The 24080-nt window shown below is 40.2% G+C and overlaps 1 protein-coding gene across 1 annotated transcript; it reads right to left on the reverse strand.

The window, feature by feature from the left end:
* Positions 1-14894: 14894 nt before the first annotated feature.
* On the reverse strand, positions 14895-22397 carry cchcr1 (coiled-coil alpha-helical rod protein 1). Its single transcript, XM_085469910.1, has 19 exons — positions 22050-22397; positions 21494-21782; positions 21243-21410; positions 20979-21096; positions 20565-20759; positions 20195-20358; positions 19974-20088; positions 19687-19797; positions 18387-18530; positions 18176-18286; positions 17792-17898; positions 17567-17679; positions 17308-17380; positions 16627-16745; positions 16332-16520; positions 15934-16035; positions 15624-15769; positions 15402-15549; positions 14895-15305 (listed from the first exon to the last, which is right to left on the reverse strand). The coding sequence occupies exons 1-19, from the start codon at positions 22117-22119 to the stop codon at positions 15175-15177; spliced, it is 2613 nt and encodes an 870-aa protein (XP_085326036.1). The 5' UTR covers positions 22120-22397; the 3' UTR covers positions 14895-15174.
* Between the last annotated feature and the right edge of the window lie 1683 nt (positions 22398-24080).

The raw sequence follows: 24080 nt of genomic DNA on the forward strand, positions 1-24080 counted from the left end.
CTGCTGCTGCTGGAAATCTAAAGCCAGTGTTTTATCTCAAAGATGGAGGTGGTGGTGGTGGAGGAGAGAGGGGGGGAGAGAGAGAAAGCGGATCTACGGGTCCCTACTGTGGATAAAGACCACTGAAATGGGCCAGGGAGAGTGAAAGAGGGGAGGGAAAGACAGATGGGGAGGGAGGGGAGCCGGGGTGTCGGGGGGTTGGGGTGGGGGGTAGACGTTTATCAAACTTGGTCTGACGTTGAATTATAATAAGAGCGGCCTCCCGTCTTCCTCCGCGCGTCACTGCAGAGTTGGTGTGTGAGGCGGTGCAGTGTCTACTGGCTTTGGTGTGTGTGTGCGTGTGTGTAGGTGTGCACACACTGACATGCGGTCTGTATGGATCACCAGTATATTGCTGACTTGTGCATGTGTGCATGTGCTGTGTGTGTCTGCATACAGGCCATGTATAAGCACGCTATCTATCCATCTATGGTATCCCTTCCTATTGTGTTCACATGTGTGGGAGTATGCATGCAGCATTAGTCCAGCACAATAGCAGCATAATCCGAGGCTGTCCCCTGCAGGTGTTTGAGAGCAGGAACAGTAACTGTGGGCACTAATGCTCTGATTTATCACTGTTTAATCACCGGCTGCCAAGGTACCTAACTAATGCTATATATTAGAACCCTAATTGACTTACTTGTGTTAGTGATTTGGATTCCCACTCATTTTTTTCTGCGAAAGTGAACAGCTGATGCAAAGGGGAACAAGGCAGAAGCAACAGCATCATTTGTGGGAGGTGATTGAAATTAGGGTCACTTAAGATAAAATCTAAATGAAAAAGGCAGTGACAGAAGCATAAAGTAGCTCATATTTTCTCCCCTCCAAAATCATCTGTGTGTCTAATCCATCACCGACACACAGGAATAGGTCCTACTAGCATCAGCATATTTACATTTTGCAATTGAGTGCACGTTACTGAGATATGCAACAAGGCCATCTCTTCTGGTGAAATGTCTGTGCTCCATGTTTAATGTTCATTATTAAGCATTCAGGCAGCCCGTCTTACGCTGGTCAGTTCGAAGAAAGTATACTGCACTAGCTAGGAGGACTCTGACTCACACAACACAAAATATGATAAGATGCTGCAACTTTAACTATTATACTATATTTATTTTATCTAATTCACACCAGTTTTGTCTTTTAAAACTGCCTGTATCTCAGACAGACAGTAGGGGGGAGGGAAAAGAAAGCATCAGTTTAGACAGATCTTTGAGTTTTGAGCCCCAGTATGTTGGTTCAACATGGCCCATCCAATTACTTCACCATCCGCCTCGGCATAAGCCATGACAGAAATGGGAATTATTGACAATGGAGAACAGTATCACGGCACCAGCGGGGGAAACCTGCAGCCATAGCCGGGTTATCACTGCCCTTAAAACTTAATGATGTCAACAAACCCACTGCTAATTTCAAACATGCTCCAGTAATGAAGACAGAGTTCTCCTAAAGCAGTTGTGCTTGCTTCGGAGTTAACTCTGCTAACGCAATGTTACTTCTTTTTGTTGTTTTACTGTTTCTCATTTAGAACATCACAGCTCCGTTCACAACCATCTAAATCAGTGTTTGCAGCATTTATGGTTTTACCAAATATTAAAAACACACAGTAAACAACTAAATAGCTGCCTTTTACAGATTTCTTTCATTTGTTTTATATTACAATGCTGTGCTGTGTAATTTCTTTCTGCCCTGCACACTACAGCACCCAGCATGGATGTGATTTTAATCTATTGGAATAGTTATTGAACTCTTCTGCCTGAACTTCACTCCATTTAATCATTTATCTATTTAAAGACATTAAAGTTAAATGGCTTAGGATTAGCTGAGCAGCAGAATGTGTTCTATGTGTGTACATACTGTGTGTGTATGTGTGCACCAAGGCTGGAGAAAGCATTAAAGCTCCCTAGTTAGACTGCTGCACAACCAGCACTGCAAAAAAACAGAAAGAAAAAAGCAACAGTGTCTGTGCTTATTGATCTGGATGTGATTTAATGCTTGGCATACAACTACGATCTTTAACAGGATGCAGCGAGAACAACTGCACTATAATTAAGTTCAGTTTCACAAACAGATATACTGTCAGTATAGCGTGACCTTTTTTTTCAGATACGCGCCAGTGTTAGTTTGTCATTTGCAGAAATGCATTCACTGCCACTTGAAAAATTATGCAATTAGTTTCAGTCCACTTAAGCATGAACTCAGATTGAGTGAAATTCTTGCAAAACACGTACCCGTCCAAAGTGTTGGTCTATCACCAGCTGATGGGCACAAAGGGCAGCTTGTTGTGCAAATCTTAATTCTTCATGCTGTTGAATGAACGGGGTAAGGGATCCTGCAGAGATTACTGGTGTGCTGGGTTCGGTGCCCTCGTCAGGGATGTTAATGATTTATTAATATTTTCTTGAGCCCTCCCCTCAGCTCTTTACAGAAAACACGGCACACTAAAGTAAAGCATGACAAGATAATAAAGAAGCATTAAATTGGTTCCATTTAAACCTCAGTGACTTAATGGGATTTCTAAAATGAGCCGATATATGCACTCTAATAAAAATCTGACAGAGACAGAACGCTGTTTCCATTTCATGTATTAAAAAGGTGCTAATGTGAGTCACTATACGAGGTATCTTTCTGATGTGACTACCGACTAAACCACAAACAGTAGCTGTTGCAGCAGAAAGTGCTTGAGACTCTCAAACAAGGTCTAACACGTGCACATTTCTCTGCAGGAATAAGCAGCCATGTGAAGTTCCCCTCCTCTCCATGTTAGTCAATGATGATGTTATATATAGGTCAGCTTGCAAGGGCGCCCTTCAAGAAGCTTGATGCTCTTTATTATGACTCAGCTATTCCGTTTGCTCCCATCAAACGTCATCAATGGTCCGCTCTATTCCTCTGTTAACTGGCTATCATCACACACGAATTGCAATATTTATTGAGTCCTGCTCGCCTCATTTTGATGAAAGTTCCCAAAACAAATGTGTCTGTTCACTGATCATTTGAGCTGGTGGAGGAATTCAAGAGATTTATTGTGGACATTAATATGACCTGTGCTGTTACATACCCATATGCCATTTGTGTGTTAGTAAGTAGTGGGTGTGCTGTTGTTCTTTTGACTTTTAATGTTTCTTTTTTTAGCTCTCATACCATTTTCTCCAGAGGTTTTGCCTTTTGCCCACGCTGTCATAAATAAGAATATGTTTTTAAAGCCTTTCCTGGTTAAGTAAAGAGAGAAACTTAACTGCAGTACAAGCGTCACATAAAAACAAAACCAAAAACCATTTACAATAAAGAAGATGCTTTCAGTTTATTCCTATCTGGCTTTTAGTGAGCTAGTTTGAAGGTACAACTCATGCCGGTGTGAGTCTGCAGTCCATACAGCTGTATACTGATTCTCCGGCTTTACAGAGGATTACAGTTCCTCCCCCATTTCCCCGGGACTTCCCCGGCAAACGTCTGACAGCATTTCAATAAGGGTAAGTATTTAGGTGAGGTTTCTGGCCATCACTACACTGCATCTTCAGTACACCTTGGGCATGTTTCCCGCTTTCCACCGGAGCAAATGAGCTCCGCTCAGGAAGCACGCCGCTTGCTGTCTGATGCACAACCTCTTCAGCAATATTCAATTGAGTGTAAATGTCAGCAACCCTTTTCCAGAACTTCCCACTGAGTTTACGTAAAACTGACATTTATGAAGCGTCGACCATATGGTGGATGAAATTAATAGCACAGTGTTTTTATCTGACATTACTTTCAAAGTCTAACAAGGACGTTATGATAAAACTTGAATCTCTGCTAGTTAGTTTAATTCAAATCAATTCAAGTTTATTTATATAGCGTCAAATCACAAAAACAGCCACCTTGAAAACAGCCACCTTGCTTTATAATGTCAAGTAAAGACCCTACAATAACACAGAGAAAGCCCCAAACATGCAGATGGCCCTCTATGAGCAAGCACTTGGTGACAGTAGGAAAGAAAAACTCCCTTTTAACAGGAAACAACCTCCAGCAGAACCAGGCTCAGGGAGCCGTCTGCTGCGACCACTTGGGGTTGATGGGAGGAAGATGGGACAAAAGGTACACTGTGAAAGAGAGCCAGACTGACTCAGAGTTTCAGGAAATGCAGACATCAGAGCTGTTTTAGTCACTGCATGTTTGTTGTGAAACAGACTAAAATACTCAGAAAATCGCACCACACATATCACAGAACGCCGCCTTTTGACCCTTGTCAATACCAATCTATTAGTTTCAGGACTTAACCTTGTTTTATATATAGCAGTTGTGAGTTATAACCCACAGAATTATGCACACAAGTTGTTAGCCTGAGGGAGTGAAGTGGCCTAAATACGGGCATATCCAGTGTTATAAGTAGCACTGTTAACAGAGAGCACAAAGCCACAATTGGACACATCAGACAAGCACATTCATGAAGTCATCAAACGGGTCAGTTACTGAGTCATTATTTCAACTTCAGTCTGAGTAACTGTCAAAAGGATCCAGAGATATACTGAAAAATGTACCTCTCACTCACTTTTGCTTTTTAAAGTCTGTTTATTATAATGGACATAATTTATAAAGCATTTATTACATATAGAGCCAAGTTTTCTCCTCACTCGTTTTGTTTAATGGTTTCAAGAATCGAAAACTTCACTTGATTATAGTGACAGTCTCTGGTTTAGCATCATTACTCAGAGTTGAAACCTGTGAAATTGGATGTGAAACTTTGCAGCCACGTGCACGACTGCATGTCACGTTTAAGATGACATTAGAGGAAACGCCTGCTGGGAGGAATACGCGGCAGCAGAAGCACTTTGATATATACACGACCTCATTTTCCTTGCAGATAACATAGATGAGGGCTGGCACTGGATAATTAAAAAGGAGAACTCCAGATGTAAACAGCATCTTAAGAATCAAACGGCTCGCTGTGCATCTACTGCTATCATTTATCCTTGGTCAAGGATCAAGAGGAAGCAGTTTCCATGTAATGGCGTGTCGCTCTCCTGGTTGATTAGAAGTGAGTATTTAGCCAGGATCACAGTGTAGATAAAGAGAAAAACCAGGAGGAATATAGTGAATATTTTAACTTACATTAATAATACAGGCAACAAAATTAAAACCCTGACCACAATGGAGAAACCCTGCTGAGCACAGTGGCTTCCAAGGGAGTTTCATGTGTAACTAAACAATAAAAGTAATACCTCTGAAATTCCTGATATGAAATGATGATATTGTACTTGTGCATTATGGCACCCAAGGTCAGGACTGCAATAAGTTGTCTGAAAGCTCCCAAGAAAGTAAGGAGATAAAAAGGGATTGCTCAGTGCTGTAAAACTCACAATAAAGCCTTTCATGTTTCCTTTCCATAGCATTTCCTGTAAAATGCTGGGATTTATGGCTTGACTTAGATTTTCAGTAAATGCTCTGAGCCTCCCAAAACGGCACACCTTATTATACTGTCTGTCATGTTACCGCTATACGAGTGAACATTAGATCTTTGCTGTTCTAATATATATATAACACTAAGGTTTATCTCTTAGCCTAAAATTAACTGCATTTATGAGCAGAAGCTCATATGAGCTATGAATTAGTGTGCCAGTTATTTGTTTTTCTCTCCAGGACCTCAAACCACAATTCTACTTATAATAGCACTCAGTTTAATCCAAAAGGATCACAAGTAGGGTGGCATAAGCAAAGACTGACAATATCATCTATAACCTCTTTTTCTTTAAGGCTGATTTCACATTTGTCCCAAGTTTTGATTTGAAAAACTTTGTTAGGCTACAACATAATTTCAATCAGAATAAAGCAATTTCACTTACATCACTGGTTGTTCATGCACTACATCTTTAAAAGTTACCTGAAGCTGTGCCTAAACAAAGAAAAGGAGTTTACAGCTACTGGAACAGCTTTGTGAAGTTTTACAAAGGCAGGGTAGCGCTTTAGGCTACATGCTAACACACGGCTAGCACAGAAGACAAAGTATAAGTGAGGGTAAAGAGAATGTAAGTAAGCAAAATTTACTTATATAATACCTTTCTACATAAGAATCAGTAACTGCTTCACAATAGTCTTCAACAAATAAAAAAAATATAACTCACAATATATTAAATCACAACAAAGACAACACTAGTTAAAAGCTAGCCTATACAAACAAGTCTCAACATCAAATGCGCAGTCTCCTTAAGTTTTTATTCTCAAGGAGGAACCATCAGCAGGTTTTGATCTCGTTTAAGACCTCAATGACCTGCACGTTATAAGCAGGCATTTGACCATGCAGAAAAAACTTTTTGAGCTATTTTGTAAGACAAAAGTAAGTACTGTATTCTACTGTAATCTATCCAGTATAGGGCTTTGGAGTTGACGTCACGCCGCAATGCATTGTGGGAGCGCAGCTCCATTTTCGGGGTCTACGAATCAAACAAACGACGACGACAAGAAACATGCTTAAAAGCAGCTCAAAAGCAAACGGACGGTATAGAGACCGATTGCGTCCAGAGGCGAAGCAGCGGTACTTGAAAAAAAATAGAGTGCATCGCAAATCTGGACCCATTTGAAATACGGCAGTGGAGTAAAGACCCAGACGACTTACCGCCACTGTCCTACCCCGATATCTTCACGTATCTTGTTTGTGGAGTAAGCGCTTACACAGCGAACCAGTTTCGTAATTACAAGTCACTGGAGGCGCACATCCAATTTACAAATGGCTGGGTGCAAGATTTGGCTATTTTCAAGCCGCCAAACTCTGAGTACGTCGTCAAAGTAAGTCAGCTGGAGTGCACCGAGTGAAATAGCCATTTTCCACCCCCCACCATAATTAATGTTACACATTTATCATTTAACTGCTAAAATATCGTTATCATATTATATGCCCATAATTGTAAAGTACATGCAAGTTAACACATTGATAATCGGGTAAATTATTAACGCCAATTTGTGTCCTTCCTGTCTCATTTCATTTATTGTCTTTACATCAACCAATCAAGTCACTCCATTCTATGTTTGATCGCAAATTCTATAACTTCCGAGACCACCAACGATGATATTATTCAGCTACAGTGGGGCAAAAAAGTATTTAGTCAGCCACCGATTGTGCAAGTTCCCCCACTTTAAATGATGACAGAGGTCAGTAATTTGCACCAGAGGTACACTTCAACTGTGAGAGACAGAATGTGAAAAAAAAATCCATGAATTCACATGGTAGGATTTGTAAAGAATTTATTCGTAAATCAGGGTGGAAAATAAGTATTTGGTCACCTCAAACAAGGAAAATCTCTGGCTCTCACAGACCTGTAACGTCTTCTGTAAGAAGCTTTTCTGTCCCCCACTCGTTACCTGTATGAATGGCGCCTGTTTGAACTCATCATCTGTATAAAAGACACCTGTCCACAGCCTCAAACAGTCAGACTCCAAACCCCGCCATGGCCAAGACCAAAGTGCTTTTGAAGGACACCAGGAAAAGTATTGTAGACCTGCACCAGACTGGGAAGAGTGAATCTACAATAGACAAGCAGCTTGGTGTGAAAAAATCAACTGTGGGAGCAATCATCAGAAAATGGAAGACATACAAGACCACTGATAATCTCCCACGATCTGGGGCTCCACGCAAGATCTCATCCCGTGGGGTCAAAATGATCATGAGAACGGTGAGCAAAGATCCCAGAACCACACGGGGGGACCTGGTGAATGACCTGCAGAGAGCTGGGACCAAAGTAACAAAGGTCACCATCAGTAACACACTACAACGGCAGGCAATCAAATCCCGCAGTGCCAGACGTGTTCCGCTGCTGAAGCCAGTGCATGTCCAGGCCCGTCTGAAGTTTGCCAGAGAGCACATGGATGATACAGCAGAGGATTGGGAGAATGTCATGTGGTCAGATGAAACCAAAGTAGAATTTTTCGGTATAAACTCAACTCGTCGTGTTCGGAGGAAGAAGAATACTGAGTTGCATCCCAAGAACACCATACCTACTGTGAAGCATGGGGGTGGAAACATCATGCTATGGGGCTGTTTTTCTGCCAAGGGGACAGGACGACTGATCCGTGTTAAGGACAGAATGAATGGGGCCATGTATCGTGAGATTTTGAGCCAAAACCTCCTTCCATCAGTGAGAACTTTGAAGATGAAACGAGGCTGGGTCTTCCAACATGACAATGATCCAAAACACACCGCCCGGGCAACAAAGGAGTGGCTCCGTAAGAAGCATTTGAAAGTCCTGGAGTGGCCTAGCCAGTCTCCAGACCTCAACCCCATAGAAAATCTGTGGCGGGAGTTGAAAGTCCGTGTTGCTCGGCGACAGCCCCAAAACATCACTGCTCTCGAGAAGATCTGCATGGAGGAATGGGCCAAAATACCAGCTACTGTGTGTGCAAACCTGGTAAAGACCTATAGTAAACGTTTGACCTCTGTTATTGCCAACAAAGGTTATGTTACAAAGTATTGAGTTGTATTTTTGTTATTGACCAAATACTTATTTTCCACCCTGATTTACGAATAAATTCTTTACAAATCCTACCATGTGGATTCATGGATTTTTTTTTTCACATTCTGTCTCTCACAGTTGAAGTGTACCTCTGGTGCAAATTACTGACCTCTGTCATCATTTTAAGTGGGGGAACTTGCACAATCGGTGGCTGACTAAATACTTTTTTGCCCCACTGTATAAAGTGTGATGTGAACATATTTAGAACTTACCGGAATGAAAATGTCTTGAGCACACCAACTGATATCTGGAGACGTAACAGAACTTGATATCAGCTCGTCTCACGGCTGCTATCCAGGCTAGACGCCTTCGTTTGGTAATATCCGATACATGAGCTCCTTCATGTTGCTTCCAGGTTGGGAAAGCATAAAAAGACAATCGAGCGTGATGTCCACGCTCCAAAGCCAGTTGAGAAAGTGGTGGGGCAACAAACAGAAGGACACACCTCATGGATTCACTGGTTATGGATTGATCTGAGCCCACGTAAAAACTTCTGGACACAAAATTTTTGTATTGTCATCAATTACTTATTCCACCACCATCCTTTTAATCCTGCAGCAAACAGCTGAATTAGTGAATGAAACACATTTTGGCCCTATCCTTAAAAGTATTCACACATCATCCATAAAATACTAAATGCTGCACACACAGTGTTAATCACAGTGTTTATGGACCTAATGAAGAAACTAAAGTGCATATATGCCACCTGGCAAATTTACTGCACAGATAATTACAGAATGTGAGCACTTCTGCTCAGTCATATAGTGCTAAGGTAAATCAAGCAAATGATGCATATATAAGTAGCACAAGCATTTAACCCACATGGATTTAACTTGGCTGCAGTGTTCAATTTCAAATCCTGAAACTGTATAAAAATATAAACCGTCAAGAAGATTTATATTAATCATACATTTTCTTGGAGACAGTGTCAGGAGGTTTAAACACTACAAATCCAATATATGCCAAAGTAAGGAGACATTGCTGGGAGCCTAGTTGCAGAATTTCAATCAAACTGAAGATGACTTAAGGATGACTGCGTCATGCAAGCATAAAGTGCATCATAACAATTCTAACAGGATGTGACAAAGGCATAAGCAGGAATGAGAAACTCTTTACATAAAGACCTGATATGACTTTGCCTGAAAAAAAAAAAACAGGACAATTTAAGAGGTATAGCGGATGACACAGAATAGTCAGGAGCACCACATGGATACATTTGCTACAGTCTCAATTCATGGTGTTAGAAATTTGTAAATCAAAATTGAGCATGACTCAGTAATTTTGTATACATTTTCAATAAAATTGCTAATGTAAATTATTCATTTTAGCAAATGACTCACTCTGTGTGCTGAGGGATCTATTTGAGCCAGTTTAAGTTTTGGCTGCAAAGACCTGCAGTGCTGGAATGTCATGTGCAATATTGTAACGATGAAGAGGGACGCTGTGGATTCACTCCAGCCCTCTGTCAGGTGCAGATGTTCAGTGTTGGACATGCTCTTCCATTCAAATGTTGTAACTAGGGCAACAAGTAATTTATCTATTGCTCTATTTTTACTAGTCTTTTTCAATTCTTTCAATAAAATGCCAGAAAACTGGCCTTTAGAAAAAAAAAAAGGCAATCTTTTATCATCAGAACACTTTGGTGTCTGTCAGCTTATTGATTCATTTGTTCCAAACTGACACAGCAATCAGTGTAACACATGTTTGCACAGGTTAGGCCTAAAACTAAAAAATTATAGTTACTTTACTCCTGGCGCCTGTCATACCATAAAATGCGTAAGTTCTCTTTAACCAGGATCACTGTAAAAATACAACAGCTGCCAAGATTTGACTGCAAACTTGCAAGCAATATAGGATGTTTGGAAAGACATGATCTCAAAATGACGCCTCTCAGGTTAGTTTGAGTTTATATTCCACCTTATATACCCTCATCCTTTTTTTTTTCTTCTTATCAGCTCAAGCATTTGCATATTTGTTGAGAGACAGGACGCCCACAGCAACGTTTTTATGCAGAGGAATGAATCACAGTGCTCTGCAATCATGAGACACATTTCTTAAAGTCCAGAACTTAAAGCAATTTCTTGTTTGCAGATGGTGGAATTGCTTCAGTGTTTCTTTTTGTCTCGACATAATGACAAATTATAATAATATGGACCCAAAAAGGAGTGCATTTCACTAGTCCGTTTGTCCATTGCTTTACAGAGTACGTTATTAAACTGTCACATGGCTGTTATCTCGGACAAAGTGCCGCTGGAAGAAAAAAACCACCAACTGAATCAAAATATGGAACAGATTGCTCACAAAAGAAGGAACGGATGAAATAAAAGTCTTAAAATCTGGTAATTAGGAGGCCTTATTTGAACAACATGCTGGTAACCAGAGGGAGTTAAGGTGCAGCCGCACAGATGAATATTAATGGAAATTTGATTAAACATTCCCACATCTTTAACTGAATACCCCACAGGCAAAGCACTTACAGAACAAAACAAATTAGCTTGGCAATTTTAATTATCGATGTTCTGTTTTCTCACACATCCCTTGTCTCATTTATTTATTTATTTTTTTGCTATTGAGATCCCAACAACAGCTGTTCTGATGTAGTTAATGTTTTAAAGGAGATCGCTAACATTTGACTTTCTGCCCTTTGGCTGTCTTTTCTACTGATGTTCTATATAGTTTATATCATTTCTAATGCTGCGGAATGAACATTAGTACGCACACGCACACACACGTGAACATTTGACCAGTTAAGTGAAACATTAAATTAGAAATCTCAGAAAAGAAAATGTGAATATGTGTGGAAAGTGCTGCTGCTTCTCTGCTGCTTATGTAAGTCCTGCCAGTGGACGCTGTTCGCAGACTAAACTGATTCAATCTTTTTCAACAGAGAGCCATTCTTTGTATTTTTATCATTGTGAAGTGTTGGCAGTAACCACTACTTTCAAAGAAACGGGGGAAAGTGATGGATTTTGAAATGCATTTTAGAAACACATTAAGGGCTTTTTTCTGTGAATACGATAAGCATATCTAAGGCTAAAATCAAAGGGCGAAACAAGAGGCAGCTGTTGTTAAGTCGCGGAGATGTTACGATAATGATGACTGATGAACTGGGGACAAACTAGCTCCACAAGTAAAAGAAGAGCTTCTGTTTAAACTGAGGGATTAAGCCTTTCTTCAGTTTCTCTTCAAGTGGATCTATGATCTTTCAAAGCAGCCATTATTTCTAGAGTTTTGACTCGGCTCAGTTGATATCTTTTTTTATTTATCAGGCCCGGGATGATCTTTGGGAGCATGTAGATGTTACTCCTGACATATACTTATTTAATAGCTTAGTTTGCACTCAGAGTGAAGTGCTACGACACACCTTTCAAATGGTTTTAAAGGAAAACAGGCACAGGCTGAGAGCACTTTGTTAATCACTTAATAATAACAAAAGTTGAAAAGTGTCCCTTTTATTTGTTCACTTCATTCCTGCATTGAGTAAACAGCTTTGCTGCCTCACCGTGTGTACCGTATTACACTGATCACTCCAAAGGGGAACTGCAATTACAGCTCCAAACAAGGTGACTGATTGGCACAGGTGGTGACTTATGCACGGATGATGCCGTGTTTACCATTTGTTTCAAAAAGCAACTACAGGGGGGAAAAAAGTGCGGCTTCAAGTAGTTTTTAAATTTGATCTGAAACGATAAGAGATCACAGATTACTCAGCTGCAGAGCTGAAAATAAAGCCTGACAAGCTAATAATGATTGAATAATGTGTCATTATTTTGCAGAGCTTTTCTGCTCAGACTTGTATGAAATGGTTAATGCTCTCAGTCAGAACCCCGACTGCACGAATATTCTCACTATATCATAGATTTTAGTCTCAGAGGTCTGTAGCTCAGCCTACAGCAAAATTATGCTGATGCAAAAAAAATAACAACATTCTGCTTCATTTAAATCACTGCAGGAAAGTGACATAAAGTGATGTAGTAATGACAAAATTGAAGAGTTCGGTCCACAGCAACCCCCACTGAACAGTGCCCCACGTTGCCTGCATCACTGCTCCTCCATGTCTGCGGTTCTAACTTGCAGCCTGGCCTTCCGCAGCAGTGCACAACCATCAGCCAGGCTCATGGAGCATGCAGTTCTGGTGGGCGACACCCCTGACTTACTAAATCACGTCAGCCTCAGACACTGCTTCCAGTTTGCTCCGCTCTCTGGCCTGCAAGAACCTTTCAAAGATCAGGCAAGCAGATTAACCAGGGCCTCGTGTCAGGCATGCTTGTTTGTCACCTTTTAATGCAAACTGTTTTCTTCACTAGAGGAATAAAGACGTGAATATTTTTGTAGTTTCTAATGCTTTAAAGGTATTAAACAAGAAATGCTGGTATAGTCTGAATAGTATATTTAAGGAAGTGCTACAATGTCCTTGAGAGAATATGCTGTGGAAAAAAGTTTTGTGGGTTATTCCAGTCACTGGCTGTAGCAAACTTGAATGAGGACTGTCCCCGAGAGGACTCCACTTTGGGGACACTTCACAAATTGTAATAGGCTTTGCAACTGCAGGTTTTCACAACATTTAAGACATGCAAAGTTTAGCTATGGTTAGCTGAAAGAAAACCTGAATAGCTGACAGCAACAGAGTAAGGCAATGAGCTGCACACAGTGCCCTATATTTGTGCCCTAAATATCAACAGCAGTAGGACTTCAGCATGTTGTTCTGACCCTACATGTGCAAACATCGGCATCTTTTCCCAGTCCCAAGGTAGCCCTCACTTTCTTTGCGTTATGTTATAAATATTTAATACAGTGCTTAGTAATAATACAGGCCATAAATCATTTATTGATAAGAAAACATTACCATTCCAGTGAAAACGCAAAACTGTACAAGCAATGGAAACAACACTCCACTTGAGAAAAACAGCTAGTGGACTGAGCCTTGACGCAGACTCTTAATGACAGGCAGGGCCAATGACAGCAGATGCTCTGATTTGACACAGTGCACTCTGACAGCACAGTATCAGCCTCAGAAGCAAATGCAGGATTTCTCATACACAAGCACACAGCAACACTTTCCAGTATCAGTGAAGCTGATTTTAGGAAAGAAAAAAAAACTGTTTTCATGTCAGTTGATATTTCTGCAAACATGAAAAGTCTTTGTTTATGCTTCTTGTTAAATTATTGTTATTATTCAATTTATTTCATTTATTGTTTGTATTCCAGTGCTTTCCTAATTTATTAGCCACCCACTGTGTTGTTTAGTTGCCCCCCTGTCTATAATTACATATTCAGCCAGGCTGCTAATAGTAAAATAATTCTTTTCCAGGCTTAAGGGAAAAAGCAACAATATTGCAATATTTATTCTAAATGTTTTAACCCAGATCCTTTATGTTGTTTGAAATCTTTTGAGAAACAACATTAAATTATTCTGGATATATTTCTTATCATAGTGAAATTAAATTTGTTTTAAGCTTAACCCCAAACAGCATATGTGCTGCTCTCATCTTTGACAACATCGCCCTCTTCTGGTGTTGTAGTGGACATGAGTTAAGCGTTAGAACTTACACCTGTGTTTAACATGGTTCAGAATTATTAGTATTGCCCTGATAGTGGGATGTCACTGCTCCTGATATGAAGTGATATGAGCTAAAGTATGCATCGCAATCATAACTTATGACCAAGATTAAATGTATCCACTAATACTGATTCTAAACTGTAATGTTATGGTTTCTTCGTGGGTTATTTATTACATTAAAGACTTTTGTATCAAAGGCTTAAAATAAAAGAATTTAAATGTTCTCACGTCTTATATATTGCTTTATGAGCCCTCGATATAAATGCAAGACTCAACTTCAAATCATCCACTATTAAGTTTCTTAAAATTTTAAGTTTGACGCATGCATCCTCTGCTTGCCATGATGAATCACCTCTCCAGGAACGTACGTCTTCAATGATCTTGGAAAATAGAGTAGAAAAGCCAAGACATTATTAGTATTTTCACTCTCCCTCAGTTTTCCATGAGGTATTTTTACCTAGAGGCTTGAAACTTTGTATTGCTACAAAATTGATTAGCACTCGTGACAACATGACAAATAGCACAATTATCTGGCTCATCATGATGTTTATCATCATCAGTCCTATGACTGAGAGCCATTTTAAAATGGACCTCCATAAAGGAGCTTCGAATTGAAAATATTGACTTTTTGTAATGTGAAAATCTTATAGATCTTTCCAGTTATCCATATCAGAAAAAATATGGCTGATGCACCAATTATATAAACAGCTGCTTTATAAACTTAAGCTTCACGGCTGACTCAAAAAGGCTTGGAAACTCGTGTCAAAATGTCTCCATGTATATCTAATTTTACTTGAAAAATCAAACACCACAGATTTCACTTAAAAATATATTTTATTATCTTACTGCAAAGACAAGAAATTTAGATTATTCAGAAAATGGACCATTGTCACAGAATCCTCGAAGAATTACACAACCTTAAATTTATATTACTCTACATGTAACACACAGTATCTGTTTAGTTCAAATGTGACATGTCTGATTTTAAGTGGTTTGGCTCAAACAAATGATTTCCAGGAGCTGTATGTTATCAACACTGCCAACAGTTAGAATTTAAAGGTGGGTTTACTGGCTGCAGTGACACATCTTCAGGTATCAGCTGTGCAGACTGCCGGTGGATGGTTCCACAATGTCACTCTGTCCTTCCTCCTCCGCAGAGTCCTCAGAGCTGTTTACCACTGCAGCACTGAGAGTATGGAGCTCCTCCAAAACACACAGAAGTGTCTCTGACAGGATGCAGACAGGTCATTGGTCAGCTCTGTCACATCTGTGTAAATGCTGGGACTTCAAAAAAAAACATGCAAAACTAAGACATTTCTTACCATCTGCAGGTAGTTGGACTTGTGCGCCTACAGAACAGCTCCATTCTGAAGCGTTTTGTCGAGGTTTCCATTGAGCAGCAGAGTTTTGCCGAGCCATCGCCTGAGCTCTCTGGTGCTCCTTCATCAGCCCTCTATCAGCAACTGTGACCTGGAACAAATGCAGGTCGAATGACACAGAAGCAAAAATCTCCACGACTGTGTTTTGCTATAATAAAATCTTACCAAGTGTTGGTTTTTGTCCCTCACTGTCTCCTTCAGTTGTTTGTGCTGGACTTTCCTCCTTGTGTTTTCACTCTCCGGATTTCGGCTTTGCTTCATCTCTTCCAGTTTCTTTGCTGCCTCTCTCTCAAACTCACGCAAAGTCATAACTGCAACAGACGACACAGACGCCTCAAAAGCCACAGGGATATGCTGCTATATACTGTGTAAACAATTCCAATCATATTAGAGCAAAGTCTGCATTAAGGATATGACTTCATTGCCATATGTAAACCTGCAGTGTACTGAGGCAGCATACAGTTAATCTTACTACCTGCTTTGGTGTGCTCTTTCCTGACTGTGCTGACTTGAGCCTCCATTTCTCTCAGCTTCTCAGAACACCGCTCCTCAATCTCAGACACTCTTTCCTGCAGGGCTGAAGCAGGGTAGGGGAAACAAATGCACCACTCCTCAGTACTGTGTTTGACATACAGAGAGTGTCTGAGTTCAATACTTCTATGTGACTCCAGGGATGCATTAGGTTTCAGTGTATATGTTTGCACATTTTTATAGTCTACATAAAAGTCTAAAACACAGTGTTGTGTGCGTGGTCAGTCTGTAACGTTATTGTTTTTGGTTAACCGCTCTCACAGCATTGTTAGCTTTTAGGCACAGAGAACAGCTGCTTTCAGCTGAAGGGCCTTCTGAAAGGTGCACAGCGAGCGGCCTCACCCTGCTCACTCTGCTCTTGCTGGCTGAGCAGCTCACAGCGGACTCTCTCCAGGGTGACCTTAGTGTCCTCCAGCTGGGCCTGGATCTGCTGCAGGTTCTGCTCAGCCTCCTCTCTACCAGCTACAGCCTGCTCGAGCTCCACCCAGCTCTGCTCCAGCTCCTGCTGCTGTAGCCTAACTTTACTCTCATCTGCAGAGGGTATAAAGTGCGCGGAGACACATGCATTACAGAAATGTGGATATGTACCAGACAAACAGACGATATAATGGGTGTTGTGATCCATATGGGGTCTCACATTGCTCTTTCAGATCAGCGAGAGCGTTCTCGATAAGCTCTGGGGTTCTTTTGAGCTCTCGAGTGAGTCTGTCTCTCTCTTCGCACACCAAACTGTGCTCTATCTGGAGGTTTCTGATGCTGCAGGGCAACAAAGATAAAATGGTACAGCAAACAGACAAGCAGAAGTAGAGAAGGCTCTGCATGATGCATAACAAAGTAAGCTAAACAGCCTGAAAGTTACTTTTTGCATGAATTATAATCATCTTGTATAGATACACTGACAGCATAAGACAGCAACACCTGCTATTCACAACACTTATTTCAACCACATTAGCGACACCTGTTATATATGTCCCATCAAATCAGTATGCAGTATGCCACTCTATACCAGCATAAAAATCTAACCTCAGAACCCTCCACGTACTTATTTTCTTTTCTTGATCCTTCATTCATCTCACCACATATGAGGCTTGAAAGCAGCAACTATTTCTACTAATGCAAGAACATCCTGACATATTAGAACATGAGCTTTTTGTGAGAAAGCCAAAAGAGCAAGTGAGTGGAAGAACAAGATGCTTATAAAGGCTCTTGGCCTAAAATGTATGTCTATGATCCAGAAAGAACGTGAAAGAGATGAAATAGAGGTGAAAGAGAGAATCACCCACATTGAAAAAAAAAAACGAAAAAAAAAAAACTGTACCTTTCAGCATCCTTATCTGGCTGTTTACAGGCCTGTTCAACTTTCTGCAGGGCTGCCTTCCTCATGACCAAAGCTGCAAAAACAAAACCCGATATAAATTCTTTATGTTCTTCTAGCTATGCTATTAACCCATCAGCATGCATATATATATATATATATATATATATATATATATATATATATATATATATATATATATATATATATATATATATATATATATATATATATATATATATATATAGACACACACACGTACCTTGGACTGTCTCCACTCGTCTTTTAGCAAAAGTCAGTCTCTGGGTAAAAGTGTTGAGCCTTGCTTTAGCTGCCTCCACTTCTGCCACCTTGCTTTCCAGCGCCTCACAGAATCTGTAAGGCACAGCCAATATATGTCTGTCTTGAATTCTATTTCTACTTTTCTAATACGTCTCCTTATCTTTCCTTATCCTCTGAAATTCAGTTTTGCTATTTTTTTTTTTACCTTTGCACTGCCTCTGTCAAGGTTTTAAGTTCAGCCTCTGCTTTCTGGCTCTGTAACTTCAACTGAACATTTTCCTTGTGAACACTGGCCAAATCCTGTTTCAGTGCCTGGAAAGAAAAACATTCCCACATATAACTGAGCATCTTTCACAGATCTGTTTTACTGTTTTTAATGCGGTGCTTAGTTTTTAAGATTGTCTTTCCCCAGGTGCTGTCCTTTAAACCTCAATGGCTCTGGGAACCAAAGTTTTGGTGCAGTCAGCATCATCTGCTGTGGTAAAAAATGTACGAGCATTTATCACTTTCCTAGGCAGACCGAAGTTTATTACGCATCATCAAAATTTCAGACAGCCATGTAAATCACATCAGTTGCCCTGGTACTAACATCCTTTTCCACCCTCTCGAGGTCCAGCTCAGCGATCCTGTCATGTAGGCTGTGTTGGAGCACGCTAGCTCTGTGCTGCTCCTGCTGCAGCTGCTGCTCTGCAAATCTGACCTAAAACACACATCATTGCAGTCCCACATTGAACACAGTTTTAAATACGCTGGAATTACCTGTACTGTGTGATATAGCAAAATAATAGCCGTTTTCATACTTTTGAAATCAGTTTTTCCTTTTCTCCTCTTATCTCGATGTCCTTTGAGCGAAGCTGGACGCACAACTTGAACACTTTCTCTCTCCACAGCTGAAGCACTTGAAGGCCTTCGGATCCTTTCTCCACAAGTGGATCCATTGATGTCTGTGGAAACACACACACATATATGGGAAACACAAATACACACATACACTTCAGTGCACGCACCACATGAGCATGCATAATTGTTTTCAAATTAGCCTTGATGTTTTCTAAAGCACTACATCTTGAAATGAGGAGTTTTCTTCTCTCTTTCCCACAATGTAGTACTGCACAAAGGATCTGGGTACTAAAGGTAAACTGACAATGCTTATCAATGGACAATATAGCAGGTTTTAAAATCTGTCAACTTTACAAAGAGCCCAATGAAAAAAAATAATAATTTGCATCCAAAACAGCACCAATTTTCTAAATGCATTTGTGTACTGAAGACCTGTTGCTCACATCTCTTCATATAATGCCAGACTGACTCAGTGATGTTGAGAAATGGCTCCGTAAAGGCCATACCATACCATCTCTTTTAGGAGTTTGTTCCAATCATGATATAAGACTCTGACTGCATGTTTGAAGCTGCTTTCACATGCAACAAGGTAAATAATCTGGGACTGACCAAACGCCTCCCAGATGATATTCCATGACACGTAAGAATCTCAACATCTAAAATAGGCTAAACCTTTCCAAAGTACTGTGTGATAACGGAGCATCACAGAGGATGTAGCCTCCAACAACAAACTAAGCGGTTTACTGTAATTACCTATCTCTACCAACTGTTATCATATTTCAGTCTCCTGCAGCGCTACTCAGTGTACGCATATGTGAAGTGAGCACCCAACTGAGTTAACTTAAGACGGATACAGAAGTGTAGTTCTCTGTAATTTTACACTTTTATTTCTTTCAATTTAAACCCAAAGAGTTGTGCTGACAGATTTCTTTAATCTACTACAGCAGCATTTCTTTATCATGTACAAAAATAGCCCTTTCTTCTCATTAAGATATCTCAGATATTACATGTGTAGTTAAACGTATATACACAGAAAGAAAGGTGTGTTTCACTAGTCCGGCTTATTCAATGTGGTCTGTGATGTACATTCAGTTTGACATTTCTTACCTTACGTGGTCCGCAAACATCCTTAGAGACAACACAAAATCATAGGTATCTGCTGGTTTCACATTAGACTGCTGCTGATCACCAGATGTCTTAAACACAGTTTTGTATCATGTTTTGCTATGTAAATTTAGAAAGTCAAGAAAACCCACTCACCTTTTTCACCATTTTCTCTTCTTGGAGGACGAGTATCTCATTCACAGAGTTAAGCCTGACTGTCAAAAGCTCTGCAGTTGTCTGAAGAGCTGCTTTCTCTTTGTTCAGCCTCTGCAAAATGGACAAGATTAAATTACACACAATTAGCATTAATTATATAATTTGTACATTAACTCATTCATATTTTACTGTTCTTCCTTTACTCTAGTGAAAAGAACATTTGAAAGTCCCATGCATTTACTTTGCAGTATGCTCATTACAATCAATACTGTATATATTGCCTCTACCTCAACAGCTTCATTTAATCGTTCCCTCTCTCCTTTCTCTGGTGCAAGCTGGCCGATGTAATTTCTGAGGCTTTGCAATGTAGCAGACTGTGTCTCAAAAGCTTGTCCCATTTGGCTGAAAAATAAACAACAACATGCCCCTCACCACACACACACAAAACAGTGACTACAGAGTGCTTTAAATGCTTTAGTTCTGTTCCGTTTTAGATTGAATGAAGCACCTTAAATGTTCTTTTAGTCCATTTCTCTCAGTAGATACTTCCATCAGAGTGCTCTTTAGCTGCAGCAGTTCTGAGGTCATTGACTGAAGTCGGTCCTGTAGTTCAACATTTGTTTTTTGTGCTGCACCCAACTCTGCATAATGGGATGCATTCAACTGTTGCAGCTGAAAATAAGGGAAGTTTATGACACAGACAAATAGTGACATAATGACTTATTCATCTTCAAATACACATTCTCACATTACTTGCAAAGTCAGAGTGAAGGCAGTGCTCAGAGTTCTGCTCAGAGATACTTAGTTGTTGTTGGATTAAGGCCCTTAATCCTAAATGAGGTCACCAAAGTACAATGTTTATGATCATTTAAACACACCTCCACCTCCTTGTTCTTCCGAAATTCCTCTAGTTGCTCTAATAGTCTGAGAGTCTGTTGTTTGGCTTCCTCTACAGCCTGCAACCTGCCCATTTCAACCTTCAAAGCAAGCTCCCGGGATTCCTCTTTGCTCCTTTCAGCATCTCTCCTCAGCCTTGTAATTTCCTCCTCCGACTCTGCTTTCAGTCTTTCAAGCTGTGAGAAAAAACAGACATATTGCAAACAGAAAAAGCAGACTTTATTAACCTTATTATTGTGAAATGTGACTAAAATGTTTTATTGGGATCACAAAACTGTACAAAAACAAATTTAACTGCAAACTGCCAAAATAAGTTACAAAATGCCAGTAACTCTCAGGTGATGTATGTCTACAAGAGTGTCGAAATGAAATGTTTTGTCAGTAAACATCATTACCTGTGAGCTTATTTTTTCCTTCTGTGCGCTGCAGAGACTGAGCTCCTCTCTGATTTGGCTGAGTTCAGACTTAGCCTTGGATAGATCCGTATGTATTGCTTCCATCTCATGGCTGTGTCTGTTGTGCAAAGGTTATTCCAAGTTAAGCTTGTTCAAAACCGTTATTTGCTGACCTCCATAATGTCAGGTTACGTACTAAATGTGTGGGGAAAAAATACATAATATCACTCAGATGTCACATAATGACACAAGCACATCTCTTACCTGCTAAGGGTGTTGTCTTTGTCTCTGACCTCTTCCCTGCATCTTTCTGCAATCTCCTTTAGTGCCTCCACCTGCCCCTTTAACCTCTCTGCTTCAACCTTGTGCTTTTCTGCCTCCAGTCGCCACTCTGATTCCCATCGAGACAAATTACCTCCTCTGTCTTTTGATCTGCATAAAAGGAAAGAGACCACATTAATATGTCCATATTGCCACCCAAGTGACAGACCATATAAAACATGTAGTGGATATACCTGGCTCTACAATCTGAACGATAATCAGGGGTCCTTATGCTGTCTCCTTGTAGCATCAAGATCCTCTGATTTTCCTTCCTCAGCTCCAAGATTTCCTGTTGGGCCTGATTGATGGCAAGCCATGGATTGGCAGGACTTGGCTCCCCTGATGATGGTGCTGATATCATGCCTTGGTTTATCCAGGAGACGGGTGGCTGTGTCGCCGGGATTTGAACACATCTGTTTGCTCCAGCAGAATGGGCACTTGATGCAAAATGCGATGGGGGTATGAGGTCCTCCGGAGTCTCCCCTTCATAAAATAAAACAGTGTCTATGTGCCTGCATGCATTAGCTACTCTAATCCAATATAAGGTTCCCCATGTTCCCAAACAAGCATATTGTTACGCTAAGCTCAGTAAAGATAAACATGACAGCTTCCTAATCGTGAAGTATAAAATCACTTTTACTAGTTAAACATGAGTTCATGTAAGCGCCAAGTGGGCTACACTGTAAGCTAACATTTGCTAATTAACAGTTTATTTAGCTCAACAGTAACAAGAATTTAGGTGCAACTTACTCGGAAGTACTGGTGAGGTGAAGTCAGTCGGCACTATCAGCCTCTCCTTCCCTAAAGTTTGTCTCTCCATGTTAAATAACTATTGCCATTACACAGGAAGGAAACAGTACACGGCTGCCGTGGTGCGTTTAGCGTTTGTTCTCCCGCGAGTCACGTCATTCTTCACCGTTGCCTTAGTTACGGGTACAACAGCAACATTCAGAGCTCTCGATTTGGGCAATTTCTGGTCGTGTCAGTCGTTATTTTCGGTTCAAATAACCCACATTTTAAGGTTTCTATGGTACATGTATATACGTATATGAAATTCAACAAATTTAATAGTTCATTTAGGCATAACTGTTACATATTGAAACGGCGCAGTGCATCATGGGAAATTGGAAGGAGCGTAAAAATATAATTGGGTTCTCATTTCCCTCATTGTAATCTTGCAGGAGTTCTTTTTTTCACGTAAACTGCCTTTAAATATTCCCTAAATCGTAACCCTGCATTGCCGCCTATTTGTATGCGTTTCAGTGCAGTGTTTGCAGCGTCGACTGGAAGAGCTCTCCTGATAGACTAAATTCAGGGCGTAATCCTTAAACGATAGCACCATCTGTGGGTGGAGCACAGAAGGTATACTGTGATGGGTAGCATATGTTGAGAAGAGGGGGCACTGAGGACTAAATTAACTGTCCTTCTGGGCAAATTTAAATTCTAAAATATTTTATTTAGATGAAAACATTGAGCAACAGACACTAGTTAGAAAAACTATGAAAACAATATGATATATGAGCTTTCCTGTCCCTTTGTGCAGAAACCACAAGTTTCGACAATAAGAAACACACATTATCATATTTATTATAGGAGAAATATTTATAAGTTAAATAAATCATTAGTCTGTCATTCCATTCTTTTGGAGGTGGTTACGTGAGCCATTTATATTCAGGCATTATCTAGATGTAAAGGGATACCATTTAGATAATTAGTGGTAAAGGGTCTCATGTAAATGCACTTAATGAGGTGATAACCTAAAATTACAACATTCCTTCTTTGCCTGGGACTCCCTCACCTCAAGAACACCCAGGGGTGTCTGACAGCCACATCATTTCTGCATAATACAGCCGGCCTTGCAGAAAAGGGCACTCTGAGCAGGCTCATAAGTGCAGGTTTGAATAGCAATTGGTGATAATTTGGTTACGTAACAGAATGTTGGGGGGTTGAGGGGCGTCTATAAATATTTTACCCACAACTGTAAAATCATTAGTATCCTTATATAATTCCAATTACCAAATTTCGGTAGATTACTCATGTGTTACTTTCCTCCAGTGATGCACATTTTGTGCACACAACATTTGTGATTTAAATCCACAAACTGTGCACATGTGACCACCTTCAGATAAAATCCTGTCTAACATTGGCTATCTAACAGTCATGATAACAAGCATATTTCACGTATCCCGTTGTATTATTTTCCCCAGATGTCTGCAGCAAACATTTGTGTTTGCTGTTACCTACAGTATATCCTGTTTTCTGTTGCTGCTATGACCCACTTTCCCCCTGGGGTTCATTAAAGTTTTATATCATCTATTTATGGCATTTTTGAGCAACACAGAGACCTTTTAGGTTGATTCATTTCCATAAATGATCACAAATAAATGCAAGATGATATGGTACGCCGCCGAGAAAATGTCAGTAGAACATGATAGCGTTCATCTTGCATAAAATCTTTAATGTGGTGAAAGGGCGGATTGGGGAGTACAGTGGGAGTGATGTGCATTGTTTGGACATGCTGATATTGTATCTTCTTACCACAAGGCGGGCACTGCAGCATGGGTCCTGAGGAACATCGCAGAGGGGAAGATGGATTGAGAAGGGCAAAGGGAATCAAAAAAGAAAGACAATACTCACCTTTATCAAAAAGCAAAAGGGAGAAAGAGAATTAGTATGTAAGCTTTGTTTCTACAATCAAGATGAGCATTGACCACCTGCAGAGCATTAATTCTTTTTGAATTCAGTTTGTTTTTATTGTATCACGGTGTCACATGAGTCCCA

The sequence above is a fragment of the Copadichromis virginalis genome, linkage group LG10 (assembly GCF_057382275.1).
Source record: "Copadichromis virginalis isolate Kocher_CV1m ecotype Utaka linkage group LG10, C_Virginalis_male_GT1.1, whole genome shotgun sequence".
In the NCBI taxonomy this organism is placed as follows: Eukaryota; Metazoa; Chordata; class Actinopteri; order Cichliformes; family Cichlidae; genus Copadichromis; species Copadichromis virginalis.

What these genes read in the sequence shown, in the direction of transcription:
- cchcr1 (XM_085469910.1), bottom strand. Translation starts at nt 22,119, where the DNA reads ATGGAGAGACAAACTTTAGGGAAGGAGAGGCTGATAGTGCCGACTGAC. An exon ending in CGTTCAGATTGTAGAGCCAG is followed by an intron (nt 21,411 to 21,493) that starts GTATATCCACTA and finishes CCTTTTATGCAG; the next exon opens with ATCAAAAGACAGAGGAGGTA. An exon ending in AGGAAAAACTGATTTCAAAA is followed by an intron (nt 18,287 to 18,386) that starts GTATGAAAACGG and finishes TGTGTGTTTTAG; the next exon opens with GTCAGATTTGCAGAGCAGCA.